Source organism: Musa acuminata, chromosome BXJ3-10 (genome assembly GCF_036884655.1).
Source record: "Musa acuminata AAA Group cultivar baxijiao chromosome BXJ3-10, Cavendish_Baxijiao_AAA, whole genome shotgun sequence".
Taxonomy (NCBI): Eukaryota; Viridiplantae; Streptophyta; class Magnoliopsida; order Zingiberales; family Musaceae; genus Musa; species Musa acuminata.
In genome coordinates this window covers 24,020,262-24,039,013 of record NC_088358.1, presented here as the reverse complement: position 1 = coordinate 24,039,013, position 18,752 = coordinate 24,020,262, and the positions used below count along the sequence as shown (strand labels likewise).

The window sequence follows — 18,752 nt, the reverse complement described above, 5'->3', positions numbered from 1 at the left end:
TCGAGTGTTGCACTGTGCTATATACTCTTCATCAGCCATGGAAGTCGTCAGGGCGTTGGCCGCGGGCACTCCGTCCATGGCCACTAGGTGATTCGTTGGCTGCCGGTGTTCTTGGATGTCATGGGTGACGGCTTATCGAGGCATCTCAACAGGCGTTGGAGGGGCTGTCGATTGCTCAGAAGCCAAGGCTGTCATAGACTAAGCCAAATGAGGGATCAGGAGATGATTGACTACATCATCTCGACCAACGTTTGAACTTACTCAAGAGTGAGGCTAAAAAAGCTTTCGTAGGAATCACCAATGCTAGATATTCTAAATCGAGAGCTAGGAATAGGAATATGGAATGTTGCTCACCATGAGTTAAGTTACTATAAGTCGGGGTGGAACATCTTAGTGTTCATTGAGTGATGAGTAGACGAGATGATGTTATTGTGATACGAGTCATTCTTTTAACATCAAAATAAACTGAGAGATGTGGTGTGATGTTTGGATCAATCTCACTAAGTTTAAATTAATATGCATAAAAAATCTAGGTGGATGTCAACCTACGTAAAGATCAAGATCGAGTAACATTATCTCTTTGATGATAAGTAAGTCACAAACTGAGAAGTGAAAGTTTCATGTAAAATAGTAATTGATCTCGATTAATATAAATTAATAAACTTTTATAATTAATTTAATGAGAATAAATACTTAGTGATATGAATAAAATAATTCTTAAAATTTTATATCAGATGGATGTTTATATGTCTCAATCATTAATCAAATCATCGACCATCTCGATTTAATTAGGCTGTCACATGTCGAGTTCTTTGCCCGAAAGGCCACTACAAGAACACCGATCCATGAATCAGAAGAATAGATGGAAAAGTAGTGCCGACACTTTGACATAGAAAGTGTGGAGGACAGATAAAACTCTTGGAAGCCAAGCAATGTCTAATCTCTCTCCCATTTTTCTTCGTTTCTGGCACACAGTCATCGTCGGTGAAGCCACGGAGGAGTCAACTCTTTCATGTTCACCAGTTTAAATTGGATCCCAGCGGAGAATTAGTATGCATCGCATCGAGAGAGTGTGGACTTCTTTGCTGTTAGTCCCGATCTTTCCCTCTGCCATGTTTGCATCTCTGTGGCAATTCTTCGTCGGTGCAGCAAACCTCGGTTGAGCTCAAGTCTCTTTGGACCTGAAGTTTTGGACCATGGTTATGCACATCGACAAGATTCATCTTGTCAATGTAAGATAAGGGGGTGAGAATCTCTAAGGAAATATTATAGTGATTAAGAGATCATCATGTAGTCAATCTGTTGTATCTAATAAGAGATATTCATCTCGTTTCGACGCATGATAGTCACGTCATAAAAATAATGATAATAATAATAATAAGCTCAACCAATAAATACGTTCCATCGATAGAAGAAAACATTGTGCTATATTAGTAAATTTTGATGTGGAATATCTCCCTAATCATAAATAATTAGAGGAGGATCGACTATAAAAGGTAAATATAGATGGACACAGTTGAAATCCACAATTCATGAATCTAATTTGGGCATCCAATGGACTATGTGGTCTTAGGCTTCATTTCAAAACATAATTAAATTTTTAATGTGCAATTAAAGAAATAAGTTTGTTTGGTTAAATGATACATGAAAACTGTATATTGTATACATTGATATAAGTGTTGTTTTATAAAATTATATATTAAATACATATTTTTTTATTTAAATTATTAAGTAAAAATATAAAATAAATAAATGAATATATGTAATCTTGTAAAAAATTTCATATGACCGAATATATGATAAATAAAAAATACAATCATATAAATAAAATATAAATAATTTTATCTTCATAGAAAATATAAATCATATTGATTTCCTACATTATCGTTTTTGGAAATCTTGTAATTTTACATAAAATCATAGTGTACATTTGAAACTTGAAAAGTTATATTAGTATCATGTAAATATTCCTTTACGAAAGAACATCCAAATTTCTAGAAATCTTTTTTTCTTCGAGGTCAAAAAAAAAAAATGCACACACATGCAATTAAAAATAATTGTTGAAGTGTAAATCATACATCCACCCCGAAAGAAGCAAATAGGCAAACACTTGTTCGTAATAGAGAAGTAAAGCTCAAAACAACTTCTCTTTGCCTCGTGATGGGCTCTGAGCTTCAAAGGTAAAGTCATAGGGCTGGGGATTCCTACACCCCCATAGACGACGTTTCCGCCGTTCCTTGTCAACAATATAGCGACATGAAAGAAAATGTTCACTGCATTTATCCATTCAAAACCAACCAATACAATTTCATACCATGGCATAGAGTATCTGAAAAAGAATAATACGTAAAACTCCCCAATGCTAAAGGATTTTGAGTTTAGGATGTGATAGGACATATTTTGGTATCGCCAATATGGACCCACACCACGATGTAGACGTGAAACTTCAAAACTGATGTGACGTGTAGCACACACGTGATGGGCAGCCACTCGTCGCCCCCTCCGTACGAATGATATCATCACGGTACAGTCGTCTCGGAAAGTTCGGGGCAGTGCTGCGCGACGTCGATCCATGCAGGTCGATCGACACTCACACAAAAGCTTAAGCCGAGACCATTCGAGAAGCCGATCGCAGTTAATTGACCCTATACGACCAACTCATCCTCGTAGGTATAAAAGCTAACCCTCCTTGATCAGAAAAAGATGACACTCAACTCCCCTTAACTCCATAACACTGATTTGAACTTCAAAGGGGTCGAGTCGGAAAATCCCCCTCCCGACCTCGATCTTTGTACAGGAACTAACAACAAAACAACAATAACCCGTCGAGGGAGAACCACGTTCCGGAGACGATGCTTGGACCTAACCCTGCCTGACATCGACATAACCTGAGTATCCACGTGAGCAACCTTGTACGTCCAAGACTGGACCGAACCATGCTAACACATCGATCACGACGTAAAGGTTCACCAACAAGATGTATCACATAAACCCAAATTGACAGCAAGGTTATTTTATCATATCTCTTGATATGATCGATGCTGATCGTAAGAATCGGATTACATTTATTGTATATGACCCACATCCCAATAAAAAATTAATCTTTTGAATTGAATTGATAATCATTTTGGTTTATGTTAGTCCGATCAATTTGACTCACTCTCATTATTGTTAGATTCCTGATAAATCATAAGTTAATTATTAGTCAAGGCTCTATTAATTGATTTAATTATATAAATATAATTTATTATAATAAGTTTCCATATATCGTTCATTATTTGAGGTATTGTGCGAGTCAACATTGCCTAAAGTCCACGGCGAAGTCTATTCCCGACTTACATTACATGCCACGTTCAATTGCAAAGCAGACTGACGGCATCGAATAAATGCTACAACCACTCGCAGAACAGATGTAGGAGTCGGCTGCTTGCTATCATAACAAGCAACACATCTGTTTCTTTCGCCGTGGCTTTCGATGTCTGCCATCTTTGCCGTCACCGGGCATGTGAGAGAGGGAAAGAAAGCGAACCTGCAGGAGAAGCAATGCTCGTGTTGCACCACATGGGCATTGCTTTTGTGACTCTATGGATGCACTCGGTGCCATCGATTCCCACTGCCATCCATCGCACCACAGTTTTTTCTTCGTCAAGCTGAAGACTCTGGTGGCGTGCGTCCACCCACCGATCGAGCGTCCAGTGTTGTTTCGTTTTCCATATGGGAACGGATGGAGGTCAACCGTAAGAAGCATCGGATGGAAAGCAACGTAGCCATGAGTTTAGTTCATTTGGTTGCAAGAACGTAGAAGTCTATGACTGATTGGGAAGCATACGAGTCACGTTGTTCTTCTGTGAATGAGAAGAAGCCACATGAGTGATTGCCGATGATGAACTCTACCTTACCAACAGTTAATGCAGAAGATCCGAATCCTCATGATATGATATTGATTCATGACAGCACTTGATCTCTTCATCCCTTCTTTACGCCACCTCGTCGTTTGCAGTCACTTCGTTTCGATCGGCTTCAAGAATATTGTAGCAAAAAAGAGGGTTTATTTCCATAGGAATTGTGGTCGATTAATTGAACATCTCATGATGATGCATGCAATTCTTTTTTTTTTTTATAAGTAAAATTTTAGTAATTGGAGATACGGGTATCAATCCCCGTACCTCTCGCATGCTAAGCGAGCGCTCTATCATCTGAGTTACATCCCCGTATGCAATTCTTCTTTGCAATGTAAAATTTTATTCAATCCATGGCATATTTGCAGCATATTTCCATTAAAAAACAAGTAATATATATATATATATATGTATATATATATATATATAGCATCAGTATGTGGTAATAATACATGTATATTAATGACCCTTCAGTTTAATGATATGGACCTCGACAAAAAAGGCCAATTGCATTGACGCATTTATTGGTATTCAAACAAATGCAGGAAGGCTTTGATTCGCCTGCAATCCTTCGTCTAAGCGTAGTCACACAAGCCATACATGCAGGTCTTCTTGCACCGGTTGAAGCAGCTCCCACAGTTCTTCTTATCGAACGCCAACCTCACGCACTTCCCACCGCAGCAAGCCCGCGTGAACTTGCACATCTTGCCGCACTTGCCGCAGTTGAAGGGATCGCTGTCAGTGTCGACGCACTGGTCACCGCAGCAGCGCCGCCCGGGGCTCCCGGCGCCGTAGCAGACCATAGGATCGATGCTGCACTTCTTGTTCTTGGGTGCCGTCACGGCCAGAAATCGGCTTCTCCGACCTCCCCCGATGTCTCCCGTGGCTGTCGGACTGAGAGCTAGAGCTATGGCTATTGCCATGAGGAGGACGGCAGCTTGCCCCATGGCAGGATGGCAAGGAATGTTGACCAGTGGCTGGGCGCTGCAGATTGGAAAGTTAGGGTTGAGAAGGAAACTGGGGCTTCGAACAACGACGCAGGGATTTATAAGCGATGATCGGATCTCCATGGCCGGTTGAGTTGCAGTGCAAAAGGTATAGAGAAGATGGAAAGTAAAGGCGGGAGAGTGGCTTTGAAGGGTTTCGAGTGCAAGCTAGACGCCAATAGTCAAACAGCTTTAGGACCGTGTGTGTGTTCTGTCATCACATGCATGCACGTACGCTCGATGACTCGAGAAGAGAACCATTTTATTTTTAGTCAAGTAGTTTTGAAGAATGTGATTCCGTCTCTGGTGCAAATGAATCCGCAGTCTGCATTAGCGTCCTCAACTTTGATCTGCTTACAGTGAGTGCTACGTAGGTGGACGAGATCTGAACATGGCGTTTGGTTCTCGTTTCATTATCTTCTCGACTCATCCCGTCGGCCATCACCATTACCATCATACGAAAATTACGAATAGCATATACACGCTTCCTCCGTACATAAAATGTGTATACATATGTACACGTAGCAGAAATTGCATGTAACTTTATACGTAGGAATAGTGAGTTTGGCATCGATAGTATACGAGTTCCGCATATCTCTAGATGAACACGATTGTCAAAGAATCGTGTGTATCAGACCACGAAGTGAAGTTGAATTCCGAAACATGGCACGATTGTCAAAGAATGCATCATGATGATGGAAAACTCTGACATGTTTAACTTAATCGGAGGCATGTTTGGGATAACGTGAATTAACATGAAACAGAGATCGAATCATTCTCTACATGCTAATTTGTGTACGATGTTACAACGCCTTTTCCTTTATTGTTCTCTAGTAACCGCTGGGGGTGGACTAAGACCGGCCTTTGTTGCTTCTTCGATATGCATATTTGGTATAAGTTCTTTGAATTATCACCCGAGGTTCGCATCAAATGAACTAATGTGATGGTTCTTTAAACTCTGATTAGAAACACTATATTAGTTTCATTATGTGTCAAATAAGAAGGATATAAGATTAAAATTTACTTATAATGATTCAAGGAATGTACTACTATTAACTTAAATTTAAATATCTTGTTTAGTTTGGGTTAAATGAAATTGATAGGTTAATTAACCTATTAGGCTCGAGTCGTAACATTTGATATTAAAGTCAACATAGTATTTGAGTATGATGAAGGAGTTCAAGTAGTAAAAGACTATTTGTGGATGAAGTCAATGACTTATTACGATGCTTTACATGTACTGTGTTAGAGTTTGATTTATATTATAATAAGGTTTGATGAATGTACTATTATTTTAACTAGTAATTTAAGACAAACGAAATTGATAGATTAGTTAACCCATGAAACAAGATGTGAGTCATGATAATATTTTTATGTGGTTAGTGATTGGGTTATAAGTAACTGGGCTTGACCTATAAATCTAAGTTTTTGAGTTACATTTATGTCTAACCTAATATATATATATATATATATATATATTCTTGACAGCAAATGACGTTAGAGGAGTTGGCAACTTGGAGAAAGATGGGTGCCACGATTGGTGAATGCTTTGGTCGTACTGCCTTCAGTCAACTATCAATTACTTCACAATTATAATATTGGGAATTAAGCGATTAAAAAAGATATATTGACTACGATAATGTTATGCTCGATTGACGAGGTATTTTCCCAAAGCTCAAGATGGAATCCCGGGTTAAGCGCTTGTCTCACACGACACGACAGTGGGAGGGGTTATGAACTTTTGGCATTCGTGTTTATTTTATATCCGATTGTATTATATTTTTTAAAGCAACTTGAGATAAATCGATAATGGTCTTACCTGCACAATTATAATATTAAAGAAAGTTATGTTGATGTATAGGCATTGATCGCGACTAAGAAAATTCAAGTTTTTACATTTGATGGATGTTATATTCTGATAGGTATATGTTATTCGTCCATGTGATGGTGCGTATAACTCGCTCTATTTCCGTAAGATTTTCTCTATATTTATCTTGGTCTCAAAACAAATTATTGTTTAGCTTCTATATTTGGATCTCTAGAGTTTGACCTACCGGACAAATAGAGAAAAGGTGTTGAAGGTTGAGTGACAATCTCCTTTTGACACTTAAATTAAAAAAAAATATTACATTTTGGTATGAGCAGCTTTGAGCATAAGAGAGAAAAAAAAAATTAAAATAATTTTTTTCCTTTATTGACCCCCATCGGGAGTCGTTTGTTTTCATGGGAAGAGTTTTCTTTCGGAGGAGGAGGTTCTTATACCCACTTCAATAATTTTTTTAATTTTTCTCTTCCGAAAGAGAAGGGATAGAAATTTCTTATGGAAGAAAAGAAAAAAATTTCGACTAATTGCTCTCTTAGATGGATTCATTGATCTCCTGGGTTCCCTATATAAGAAAAAATTTTCGACTAATTCCTCTCTCATATGGATTCTTTGTATATCAACATAGATTCCTCATCAAAGTACTAACTTTATATCAAAAATATAAATATAAATAAGAATAGTATAAACAGTCGAGCAATAAATCAATCACATAGTGAGATCAAAATTTTAATGTGAAACCAAATTTTTAACGTAAAAAACCAATGCAAAAAAAATCACGGGACCATAGTCCACCTCAAACTTTCACTATCAATAATAATGATAACAAGTTTATAATAAGTCTTCTTTAGAATAGCAAGAGGATCATAATAACGTCAATAACATATATCTTAGCTCAAGAATAGCATATCTTCATCACATAGATTAATCTCGTAATAAGAGAATTTTAGATCTCACAAAGTGGATATCAAAGGAAAGTACCTCAGAAAGGGTAAACTATAGATTATCAAGCAGAAAACTATTTTTATTCCTCCTCTCTCTCTCTCTCTCTCTCTTTCCTCTCATTGTGCACTGTCGTCGTTCTCTGCACGCATGTACGCTGCCGTCTCTCACATTTATTATCTCTTTTCCTTTTCTTTTTAATTAATGATTTGGGTTCAAAAGGTTCAATTGTCCAAGCTTACATATGGGGTCGGACTCAACAATATCAATATGGATTTCTTTTCATCATCAATATCAACATACCAGCTTATTGTGGTGATCGATAGTCTAAATCTCAACTTATAATAGTAAGCTATATCTAGTAAGAAAATGATGATTAATATTTTTTAAAATAATAATAACTTGATTTTCTTATCGTAATAGTCATGTGTGTCATGGAGGTATAAGCTCGATACCATGAAAATATCAAGGTGGTAATAATGCTATTGTGAAAGAGTTGAGGTGGATATATGTTACCATCTTACCATCTTTATGTAGCAAAGCGTGATCTACTATTGAAATCCCAACATAGAAATTAAATTAAAATTTATTGTCTATCCATCTCGGTTCGATACATATATACTTATACCTAATCAGATCAAATTTAGAACAAATACTAATTCAAATATAGATCGTATAATGTCAATAGAAATAATAAATAAACTAACTCAAGCATATTCATCGACTTTTATAGATAAAAATAATAAAATTACGAAAAACACAACCATAAGTTATCTTCGATCTCAAGACATAATAAAAAGAACCCCGCGATAGATACAAATACAAACAAATATACGTGTATATTATTATATCTTGATCGGTTGAATATGGAAATATGAGTACGAACAGAACTTACCACATGTGTTTCTCTGAGTAACTTCAGCATCTATACTAATGAAATAGTTAGAGTTCCAGAATGATAGGGGAAATCTCCTTTGTCAAGTCAACGATGAGAGGGTCAAATCTGATCAACAATCAAGTCTCGTGAACATGAATCCAAAATAACAATTAGGAAACATTCTATCCGGTCCAAAAATAATAAGGGAGGAGTATTTAATGAAATATTTCTCTTTATTTACTCATTATAAAATATTATTATTATCATGATAATTAATATCAATTATTATTTATTAAATTTACTTTATCATTGTCGACTATTGATTTATGCATTGAAGGGAACATGTCAGGAAATATATCCGATCTAAGTCCATCTTAGCTACGAGCTAGTGTTCGAATCGTCTTTTTCATCGCAAAGGTCATTAAATCTTTTTTACATGGATTGAATCGAGTCGGATTGATTTCGACATCATTGATAATTTGTCTATCACAAAAATTTCTGGTTAGGTTTTAATTAAACTGTATGCTGGTATGATTTCAGATGAAAGGTATGATTTCAGATGAAAGTGATGTCCGTTCTAGTTTATGGTAGCCCAAAGAGTTGTTTGTACTAAATATTCTAAAGACAACGGATGAATTCATCATATTCCATCATACCAATTGAATATTTATGGATCGTAGAATAAAGCGACGAATGGTTAGGTGATCATGCTATCATTCTTCCATTTGAATACTCTACGGATAATCTCAAAGATCAAGTCAACAACTTGTATGTCATGCTATTGGGTTTATTAATCTTAGGATTCCATGGTTAAAGGATCATGGAAAAGTTTGAATGTTCAAACCCACCCACCACTACCAATTTATAAGCTTCATCATTGATTTGGATGGAAGTGCAAAGCTCAAATGTTCTTACTATGACGATTGAAATCTAGGATCTATTTTGACTTGGGTAATCGCCGAACGTGTCTTGTCCAACACTCTAGCCTTGAATCGTCACTATAAATGTCAGTTGATGGCCAGGCCATCTCCCACGCACGGAGTAGGTGACATGGCGATCTCAGCTGGAGGAGACAAGTACCGCTCTTTCATGCATGGAGAGGGCGAAAGGAACACCCAGTGGAGGTTCGGAGCTCCTCCGGACTATGATCTCGTCAACAAGCTTTTTGAGGAGGGCCGAACTCAGGTAAAGCCATCACCTCCTCCTCCTCCTCCGCCCTTCGTGTCTCATCTCTAGTTATGACAGGAGTGGCCCGTGGGATCGCTGGAAGAGAAGGTTCAGCGCATAGTGAAGTCACTCGAAATGGAGTTGCAGCACAAGATACGGCCAGAGGACTTCAAGTCTGTCAACCGAGAGAAGTTTCGATTCAGCGTGAATGGTGATTCACTTTACCAACCCCATGCTGCGGCTGAAGTGGATCAAATTTGATCCACACGAGGCCTACATATAGTTCTGATGAGGTATTATCTTATGAATGCCATATATATTACTTGGGAGACAGGAAGAAGAGGAATTAGTTTGCAGGAAATACGGGAGATGGGAGGAGGCTACAACGCCTTCTTGCAGACCAACCTGCCTAAAGAACTACGGATCTACGACCCAGAGGCGGAGACGATGGACTCGTCGCACAAGGCCTTCACCACGACGTTTCCCCGTGGTTTCGCCTTGGAGATACTCCAGGTGTACAGTGGCCCGCCGACGATCGCATTCAAGTTCCGGCACTGGAGCTATATGGACGGCCCATTCCAGGGGCACCCTCCCTCCGGAGAATTGGTTGAGTTCTTTGGGATCGCCATCTATCACGTAATCCCTCTCTCTCTCTCTCTCTCTCTCTCTCTCTCTCTCTCTCTCTCTCTCTCTCTCTCTCTCTCTCTCTCTCTGTGATGTCAATTGTGATGTGAATGTTCGATAGGTGGATGATGAAATGAAGGTCGAGAAGGTGGAGTTCTTCTACGAGCGTGGAGACTTCCTTGCGAGCTTTGTGAAAGGAGCGCCTGCAGCGTCTGGTTCGCGCTGCCCTGTCATGAAGATATAGTGGATGGATGGGTGAAGCCGAACGAAACAAGTCCGTTGCTGTGAGTCACTGATGGTTTGGAGCAATAATTGGTCAAAACATTAGTTTGTCGAGTCAGTACGACTTAGTAAAAGTCAACGGTGCTTACTCCACTTCAGTGAGCACAGCTGTTCAACAACTTTGCATTGCAAAGGCTGCATAAATATTTAATATTCGTGGGATTCAACCACAGATAATTATTACTACTTAAAATAATCTTAAATTTCTTACTATCATTACAAGAATTTTAAATAGTATGAACATCAATCTAATACAATTATGTTGTACATGGAGCTTTCTCATCAGCATCGCTAGATCAAATCAGCCCAAAGATCCACTTCTGGCGTATGCGTCGACTTGGCTTATGTCGACAAACTCTTCCAAACCACTTGCTAGTAAAAACCTGTAAATGCATCTGATGACATCAAGTATTTCATAAAATAAAGAAGAATACGATATTACAAAATCATTTAACATACTCATCTCTAAGGGTGGTTGTGATTGCTTGGCAGCCACCCACCATAGAGGATTGCATATTAATTGCAATGTTTGGGTTATGAACACTCTGGCGGATTTGGATCCAACCATGTTGCCCGTGGACTTCATCCGAGACTCTGGCTCTGTCGGTCAACATTGTTCATTCAAAATAGTCAACGATGATTGTTCAATTATTTTCCTACGCAAATCAGCACTATGCTTTCTCACAATAAATGAGACATGTCTTCTTAAGATGATATCAGGCGAACACAAAAGGATGTCTTCTTGGAGAGGTATGTATGCGCATAGTATATCAGAATAAAGAAAATGCAGGACAAGCAAGCTCTTCCTATACCTGTACATACGAGCATCGATGTCAACTGGTGTGTCATTTGAGTCGACAAGGCAGCCATCACTCACCCAGCAGTCGCCGCAAGCGTCGAGATGCCATCCTCGGAGTCGCCCTTCCTGCGTTCCACAATTAGCCCATTGAGTTGCACGCTTTGAACAGAGCAATCGATGCACATCGAACGAGAGACCAGATTACGTTTTCTACCAAGATCTCAACAAGTCAAAGATGCAAGATGTTGCATCAGGATCGAGAGAGATAATTTTTTGGTTAGAACAGGCTTGAGTGAAGTATACCAACACAAAGTCCAACTTCACTGCAACTGGTCAACACTAACCATGCCAAACAAGAAGAGGAGGGGGACAAGAGTTTCACCTCGATGTTTTGTTTTAGTGTCTCCACAACCTCAGCGCCCTTCTGTTTGGCGTGCTTCGGCTGGGTCAGGATGTTCATCCTCAGTTCCACCGACTCCAGTGGATCCTTGAGTTCCTTAATGAGACTTCCGATCCCCTCGCTGGAGCCCATCAGTTTCATGCGTACCATCTCGATGATGATCTTTACGACCATGTATGCACCTATAGGCAGAGATCATGAAGCAGGTGAATACGTAATAAGCAAAAGACGAAGAAAAGTGATGCGGGGCGGTTTTACCATCATCAAGAAAATGGTTCTCTTTGAGTGCGCCGTGCCCTGTGGTCTCCATCATCAGATGCGTCTCTATGCCGTCCCGGTTGAGCTGAATGCCCTTGTCGATCACGTTCCGATACCCCACGCGGTACAGGCAGTGGTGTCCGCCACGGGCGGCGATGAACTCCGTGAGGGCCACGCTGGTCCTCGCGTCGGTCACGACCGTCGTCCCCGGATGCTCCCTCAGCACGATGGCAGCCATCAGCGCGATCAGCCGATCGCCGTTGATGGCGGCGCCGGTGCTGTCGACGACGCCGCTCCGGTCGACGTCGGTATCGAAGACGATGCCGAGGTCGGCCTGTTGCTCGAGGACGGCCGCTCTGGTGAGCGACATGGCGGTGCGGTCCTCCGGGTTGGGGATGTGGTTGGGGAACATCCCGTCGGGCTCCAAGTGGAGGCTGCCGAAGGTATCGGCTCCCAGCTTGTCCAACACGTTCCAGGTGAAGAAACCCCCGGAACCATTTCCGGCGTTCACTACCACCTGCAGGAACAGTTTATACGACATGGACTCAGGTCGTTCGTTTGCTGATACCGTAATCTTAGTATCCACATTACGTGCCATGAAATGTGCTGTGCGCGTACCTTGAATCCTTCGAGGGGAGTGTCGTAATGGTGGGGATGGTTTATTCTCTCTTTGATAATGGTGCGAAGGTGCTCGGCGTACGCACTCATGAAGTCCACGTTGTTCCTCGTCAGCGATGGCACGCTGCCACTGTACCCAAGCCCCATCCTTCTCGTCGTATGTTTCCGGGCAGCTCGGTCGCATATGTCCTCCACTTCGCTAGCGTTTAACCCCCCTCTCCTGGTGAAGAACTTGAGCCCGTTGCGGGTGTACGGTAGGTGCGACGCCGTCATCTGGGTTCATCGGTTTTTAGCATCGTCATATGCATGCTGCTCCTTCGGCAAGTGCAGATCTTACCATGATCGACGCGTCGTAGGCGAACTGCGGCAGGACGGTGCTCATGAAGCATGCTGGGGTGGTGGCGAGACCCATGTCGAAGACGAGGCAGCCGGCTCTCGACAGCCCGGCCAACACCGCCGTGCTCAGCGCCGGCCCGGATAGACGTGGGTCTCGCCCGAAGGACACCCGCACCTTCGCCATCTCCTGCTCACTTTCCTTCGTCAGGCTCTCCATGACCCACTCTCCGAAGCTCTCGGCGATCGCCTCCACCGCCTGGGGCGTAAGGTCGACGCTGCGGCCCTTCTCTCCCTCTAGAGCAACCCCGCGCACGTCAGACCCATTCTGTAGCCTCCGGATTGTGTCTCCTTCCTCGTTTGCGCTGAGGACGTTCGTCTGCTGGTCGGTGCCGCTGACCGCCTGCGACACGGTGGCCGCGAGTCTCAGAGCTTGTCGGAATGGGCGGTCGAGCAGCGTGGCTGACCTCTTGAATGGATTCGCCGGAAATGGAACGATATTTCCACTGGAATTGCACCGAGGAGTTGGATACAAAGTGGACGGAGCAGCCGGAGCAGCCATGACCATGCAACTGCAGTAGGGTGTCAGAACGTAGCCTTGGCAAGATAAGAACTTCCTTTAGGATCACGCAGCGGCAACCACATGGATCACTTAGTTCGATCTATACCACTCGACAACCATGGCTAGATAGATATAGATGTGTTATTTTGTTTGCACTGGAAAATATCTTACAACAACACGTTCCTCTGATTTCATTCCTTCTTTTCTTTTTCTTGATTAAACCAGGAAAATATCTCATTGCCTCGATTTGATTTGTTCTCTTGTTTCTTCCCCTGCTTGCGCTATGAAAATATCTTCCAATTGAAATCAACTTCGTAGCCAATGAACTCATTACTTCGATATTTCCCCTCATTTTCGTGTTTCATGTTCTTCCGCGAGAAATATCGGAGGACTGGAGATAACTGTTTTCATGTTCTTCGTCAGTTTGCGATGGAGAAGTCGGAAATGATAGTGCCTGTGAGGCCCATAATAAAGTTGGAACTTTGGGACGTTGGAGCGTTGCGACGCCGAAAGAGACGGTAAGATCTGCGCGGTGCAATGGGAGGTTTAAGAGGAGTAGGCGACTCCCCTTGCTGTGATGTGATGCATGCGGCGCTGGTGAGACCTCGCTATGGATGGGCGGATGCGACCCCACCAAAGAGGCAGGCCCTGTTGACTTCGACGCAGACAAAGGAGGTCAAACTTCGGCTTACCAAACCACGATCAACCTGGGCAGGCCGATCCATCCATGGTCATTACGTGGCCCATCATTCTGTGTCAGTTTATATATAACATAACTAACTAACATTCCTTGAGCACCCATCATGGTATTATATTATATATATATTAATATGTAAAAAAACCCAAACGTACATTTATTAATATGCATTGAGTAACCAAAATCTTCATTTCAGCAAAAGGATATATTACATTTATTCGAGTCTCATATGATCAAACTATTATTTTAATCGAATTGACAAATGTTTTAATGAAAAGGCAGCACAGAAAAATGACCGCTATGAGTCAACACCGTGATTTGACCGTCGCCGGACCTTTGTTCCCCAAAGTGCGAACACTATTTGCCCGATACATAACAACTAAAAGTTTTCGCATGATTGACATGTGGCATTGATTCGCATGTCTTCTTCTCGTGCTGGGCTTTGCATTGACCAATCACAATTATAACCCTGGTTTGGGCGCTTTCTAATGCAGCGTGCTCCTCTTCCTTCCTTTCCGATGCAATGCAGCAGACTCTTCACCAATCACAATCATGATTAGTACATCCGTACTCGCTGAATGCAGATGCAAGCTTTGGTCGTTTCTACTACTCCATCTTTTCTCTCTGTCAGCCAACATCAACAGCTTTGTTCCTCTTGCAAAACATAAGTGTTTCTGTTAAATCCTAAAACGCTTTTAAGTATGTTTCGAGGATATGCTTACGTAGCTACGTAATATCTTTTCCCATGTTGCGTAGTACGTAGCTAGAAACCCTTGACAGGCCGAGAGTGTTCCTCTGGTACGCACTCAACCATCGCATTTGCTACGAAGCCTGCGCAATTAGTGCGGAATTATGAGGGTGCTAATAAAATATGTGAAGAGAGCGGAGTGAAGTTACAGTGGAAAGCTAACGGAAAAGGCTGTCTATGACTAACCATCGCCATGCGTACCCCAACAAGATGTCATAATTGAAAGGCCTCATTCCATGTCCTTGTCGGTTTCGTAGATTGTAACTCAGTACGAGCCATTAGAACCTTTCTTTTCCTTGCCAAAACATTTCCCATCTCATTCATCCAATCGCTGAATCCACAAAAACCGGAGGCTCTCGTTCCTGCTTCCCAACACACAACTTTTCGAAAGAGAAAGGAAGCCGTTCATCAGTCTGGTTAACAATCAATAAAACCATCCTTTCCTGGTTGGTCTCCATACATTACGCATGCTGCGCAGTCAGTGGCAGAGTAGACCTAAAAAATCGAGAGAGAGAGAGAGAGAGAGAGGGGGGATAAGGGTTTCACATGACTGCGCATGGCAACCGAGGTAAAAGAATCTTAAACGGCGGCCCCCTCCTGACCCCAGCTTTCGAGGCCAAAACGTCAAAGGCCTAATCCTTTGAGGACTCGTGTATCCAGGCATGGCGGGGGGCAAAAGAATCACTACTGTTGGCTTTGGGACAAGAGCCAAAAAGCCAGAGACTTGGTGGGAGAGGAAAAGAATGGGGTCTTTGAGTGGCAATGAGTAAGCTTCCTAAGCTGAGGGCAGGCCATGCCTGATAAAGAAGGCCAAAGCACTTCCTTCCCTTGTCCTTGTGATTGAGACTTCACCTTACCCCCCGCTACTGCTGCTGCTACTACTGCTCCCTTGGGGTCTCCTATATATTAACCACCAACGCTTCAACGATTGCTTGGTCACTTCACACAGATTGGCTTCTTCGTATACATATACGACGATGGAGGTATGTAAACATGGCCACGAGCTTTGGTTATTTTTCTCGTTGGAGTATGAAGTGTGGCTTTAGCAGCTGATGTTTGTGCTTACCTTTGGTCACAGGGCATGATGAAGAGGCACCAGGTTCCAGCATTTGGGTACTGGGATTACTGCGACGAGCTTCCCATCACCCGCTACTTCGAGTCAGCAGTGCAGGCTGGGTTGATCCGAGGCCATTTTTTTGGTGAAGATGACGATCTCTTTAACGTGTCAGCCCAAGTGAGACCGGCTTATCTTAACCACCAGAGAAAGGTTATCATTGATCTCAGACTACATACTCTTTCCAACTACATGTATCTCATGCCTTGACTTGTGTCATTGATCAAATTTTGGTTTTAGGTGAAAAAGGCTGGTGATATAGGAGGAGAGAAGCACTACGGTAAAGGGCAGCAGAGGAAGCAAGTGAAGGTAATCAGCGACCTGAAGATCCAAGCCACCCCGAGGAGGCATAGAGCTCCCAAGGCCGTGGACGAGGACTTGTACAAGATCCCACCTGAGCTCCTCTACCAGAAGCCCAAGAGGGTATCTCTCACTCCTGTTTGCTCCCTTTCCTACACAGATTTCTTCTTCTTCCGTGCCAGTGTATGTATCTGACAAACTCGGCCAATTCCTTTTCCTGTTTGCAGAAGAGATCGTTAAAGAAGTTATGGTCAGGATGTATGGGACTCAATAGCGTTGCCTGAGAGGACGAACGACCGATGGAGTGAGAGCGCATCGCATGCCGAAGCTTTAGCACCATGGAGATCCTTTTTATTTTCCCTCTTCAGTCGCCGTTGTGATCTTTTCCAGGCTTTGATCAATGTGATGTGATATATCATTGAACAGTGACTTCTCTCAGTCAGAAGTGAAGGGTATATATATATATATATATATATATATATATATATATATATATATATGGTTTTTGTTGTAGGCTATAAATTAATGAAAGAGAGACTGGTCTGGTAATCAGCCATTTATTTGGCAGGATATGGCTTGTGTCAATACTATTCAAAGTTATCCTGCAAATTTCTACAGTAGAAAGCTTCTCAGAAATGCTACTGATATATCACTCAGGTTCAAGTTACTTCTTAGCAAACTGAGATATATATACTACTATTTGCGTATGAGATCTCCTCCCATTTTAATCTTTTTTTTCCCCCTTTAACATACTACCATAACTTATCATAGCCCCCAAACGGAAAAAAACCAAATCAAATCATTGTTATTTTGTGACTATCAAAATCAAGCAACATGTCAAACTTCATGTGTATATATATATTTGATGAACAGTGAGAATGGCTGTTCTTCCCACATAACATCATCCTAAAATCATTACCACAGTCGTTATAATCATTACAAGAGTTCTTATTTCAAACAAAATTTACACAAAATGGAAAGTACTTGGGAGAACCAAATAATTTCAGCACAGGAGGAGAATGCAGGTGGGCTATTTTTCGAGGACAGTGTTGGCTCAAAATCTTAAGCATATTTGCTAACTCGCATGAGAAGAATTTTTCTTTCCTTCTTCCCATGTCACGTACTTAGTTCTCTAAATCAATCACTTCAACCCATTAGAAGTGGCAATCTTGAGGCCCTGCCCGGTCCTCTGTGCCATCAAGTCCTCATCATTTTGGGGGTTCCCGAGCTGCCAGTCGGCGTGTTTACAATAGTGCTATTTCCTAAAAAAGCTGCTTGCTGTGTCCCTCAAAGGCTATGGTGCTATAATGTGAGGTTGTCCTTTTCGTACTACTTCTCGTTCCATAATACCACCTTGTAATCCTTTGTGCCATATCTTAGGACTCGGACAAGGACCAAGTTTGCAACCAACGGAAGCACAAGAAAAAGATGGTGATCAGATAAGTTGAGGACTTCTTTGTCTTTCAAATTGTAACCTTTCTAAAAGGCAATCCAGCTTCTAGTGGGGGATTAATGGTGTCTGTTTAAAGCTTGAGGGCAAACTGTACTTTAGTAGTTAAGCTTGGGCTACTCCATGTACATGAAACTCCCTTGGTGGTGGTGACAGATGAGGACAGTCACTAAAATGTGAGTGTTACCAAAGCAAAATGGCTCAGGCAGAAGTGGGGTTGGATCGATTGGTGTCAACATGGGGTCAAGATAGAAACAGCAAAATTTGTATCCAAAACAACCGAGTTCATTGTGGACTACCAACCTCAGGTTATTGTAGGAGAGGAGAGAGAGAGAGAGAGAGAGAGAGAGAGAGAGAGAGAGAGAGAGAGAGAGAGAGAGTTAACTGAAGTCTCAGAGCAGGAGAGTATTCCTAGGGTTCATTTCCAAGGTTGCAATCTCTGTGATTGGCAAGGTTTCACGTAAAGCTGGGCCTCCATTGACTACGTTTTATTACTTACAGATGCACACAACGTCATCAGTTTTACTGTCCCATCAAATTTGCAGCGATTGGATGGTATAATACGATCAAATTAAACCATGAAATCTCATGATTCTTTGGATTCCTTCATAAACTCAAAATTACGAGAAATATGGATGCGTCTGTGACATATCGAGAAATAGATGACGTTGTGTACTATACATTATTCATGCAAAAACACATAGATGATCGATGTCATATATATATATATATATATATATATATATATATATATATATTAGACTGAGACTGTATTGGCGGAAAAGCTCTTTCCCGAGCCTCGCTCCGGGAGATTCGCGGATGCTGGGAACGCCGAGCGCGCAGCGAGCTGCAGAAGCCCAAGAGAAGCCACGAG

At 41.6% G+C, this 18,752-nt stretch overlaps 4 protein-coding genes across 4 annotated transcripts; 2 read left to right on the top strand and 2 right to left on the bottom strand.

Annotated features, from left to right (window-relative positions):
- Positions 1–4,246: 4,246 nt before the first annotated feature.
- On the bottom strand, positions 4,247–4,924 carry LOC104000726 (stigma-specific STIG1-like protein 3). Its single transcript, XM_009422838.3, has one exon. The coding sequence runs from the start codon at positions 4,844–4,846 to the stop codon at positions 4,475–4,477; it is 372 nt and encodes a 123-aa protein (XP_009421113.3). The 5' UTR covers positions 4,847–4,924; the 3' UTR covers positions 4,247–4,474.
- Positions 4,925–9,550: 4,626 nt separating this feature from the next.
- Positions 9,551–10,718, top strand: LOC135651065 (pathogen-related protein-like). The gene is made up of 4 exons (XM_065170854.1): positions 9,551–9,711; positions 9,772–9,904; positions 10,028–10,329; positions 10,439–10,718. Exons 1-4 carry the CDS (start codon positions 9,577–9,579, stop codon positions 10,559–10,561), a joined length of 693 nt encoding a protein of 230 aa, XP_065026926.1. The 5' UTR covers positions 9,551–9,576; the 3' UTR covers positions 10,562–10,718.
- A 25-nt stretch (positions 10,719–10,743) lies between these two features.
- Positions 10,744–13,741, bottom strand: LOC104000728 (uncharacterized). Its single transcript, XM_009422839.3, has 7 exons — positions 13,012–13,741; positions 12,675–12,947; positions 12,057–12,573; positions 11,781–11,980; positions 11,412–11,524; positions 11,059–11,199; positions 10,744–10,982 (listed from the first exon to the last, which is right to left on the bottom strand). The coding sequence occupies exons 1-7, from the start codon at positions 13,573–13,575 to the stop codon at positions 10,901–10,903; spliced, it is 1,890 nt and encodes a 629-aa protein (XP_009421114.2). The 5' UTR covers positions 13,576–13,741; the 3' UTR covers positions 10,744–10,900.
- Positions 13,742–15,765: 2,024 nt separating this feature from the next.
- Positions 15,766–16,899, top strand: LOC135650505 (uncharacterized). The gene is made up of 4 exons (XM_065169911.1): positions 15,766–15,997; positions 16,093–16,281; positions 16,369–16,551; positions 16,656–16,899. Exons 1-4 carry the CDS (start codon positions 15,992–15,994, stop codon positions 16,710–16,712), a joined length of 435 nt encoding a protein of 144 aa, XP_065025983.1. The 5' UTR covers positions 15,766–15,991; the 3' UTR covers positions 16,713–16,899.
- The last annotated feature ends 1,853 nt before the right edge of the window (positions 16,900–18,752 follow it).

Coding starts and splice junctions, on each gene's coding strand:
- LOC104000726 (XM_009422838.3), bottom strand. CDS start 4,846: ATGGGGCAAGCTGCCGTCCTCCTCATGGCAATAGCCATAGCTCTAGCT.
- LOC135651065 (XM_065170854.1), top strand. CDS start 9,577: ATGGCGATCTCAGCTGGAGGAGACAAGTACCGCTCTTTCATGCATGGA. Junction 9,712..9,771: donor TTGAGGAGGGCCGAACTCAG/GTAAAGCCATCA, acceptor TAGTTATGACAG/GAGTGGCCCGTGGGATCGCT. Junction 10,330..10,438: donor TTGGGATCGCCATCTATCAC/GTAATCCCTCTC, acceptor AATGTTCGATAG/GTGGATGATGAAATGAAGGT.
- LOC104000728 (XM_009422839.3), bottom strand. CDS start 13,575: ATGGTCATGGCTGCTCCGGCTGCTCCGTCCACTTTGTATCCAACTCCT. Junction 12,574..12,674: donor CTCCCCTCGAAGGATTCAAG/GTACGCGCACAG, acceptor CTGTTCCTGCAG/GTGGTAGTGAACGCCGGAAA. Junction 11,981..12,056: donor GAACCATTTTCTTGATGATG/GTAAAACCGCCC, acceptor CTCTGCCTATAG/GTGCATACATGGTCGTAAAG.
- LOC135650505 (XM_065169911.1), top strand. Junction 16,282..16,368: donor ATCTTAACCACCAGAGAAAG/GTTATCATTGAT, acceptor TTTTGGTTTTAG/GTGAAAAAGGCTGGTGATAT. Junction 16,552..16,655: donor TCTACCAGAAGCCCAAGAGG/GTATCTCTCACT, acceptor TCCTGTTTGCAG/AAGAGATCGTTAAAGAAGTT.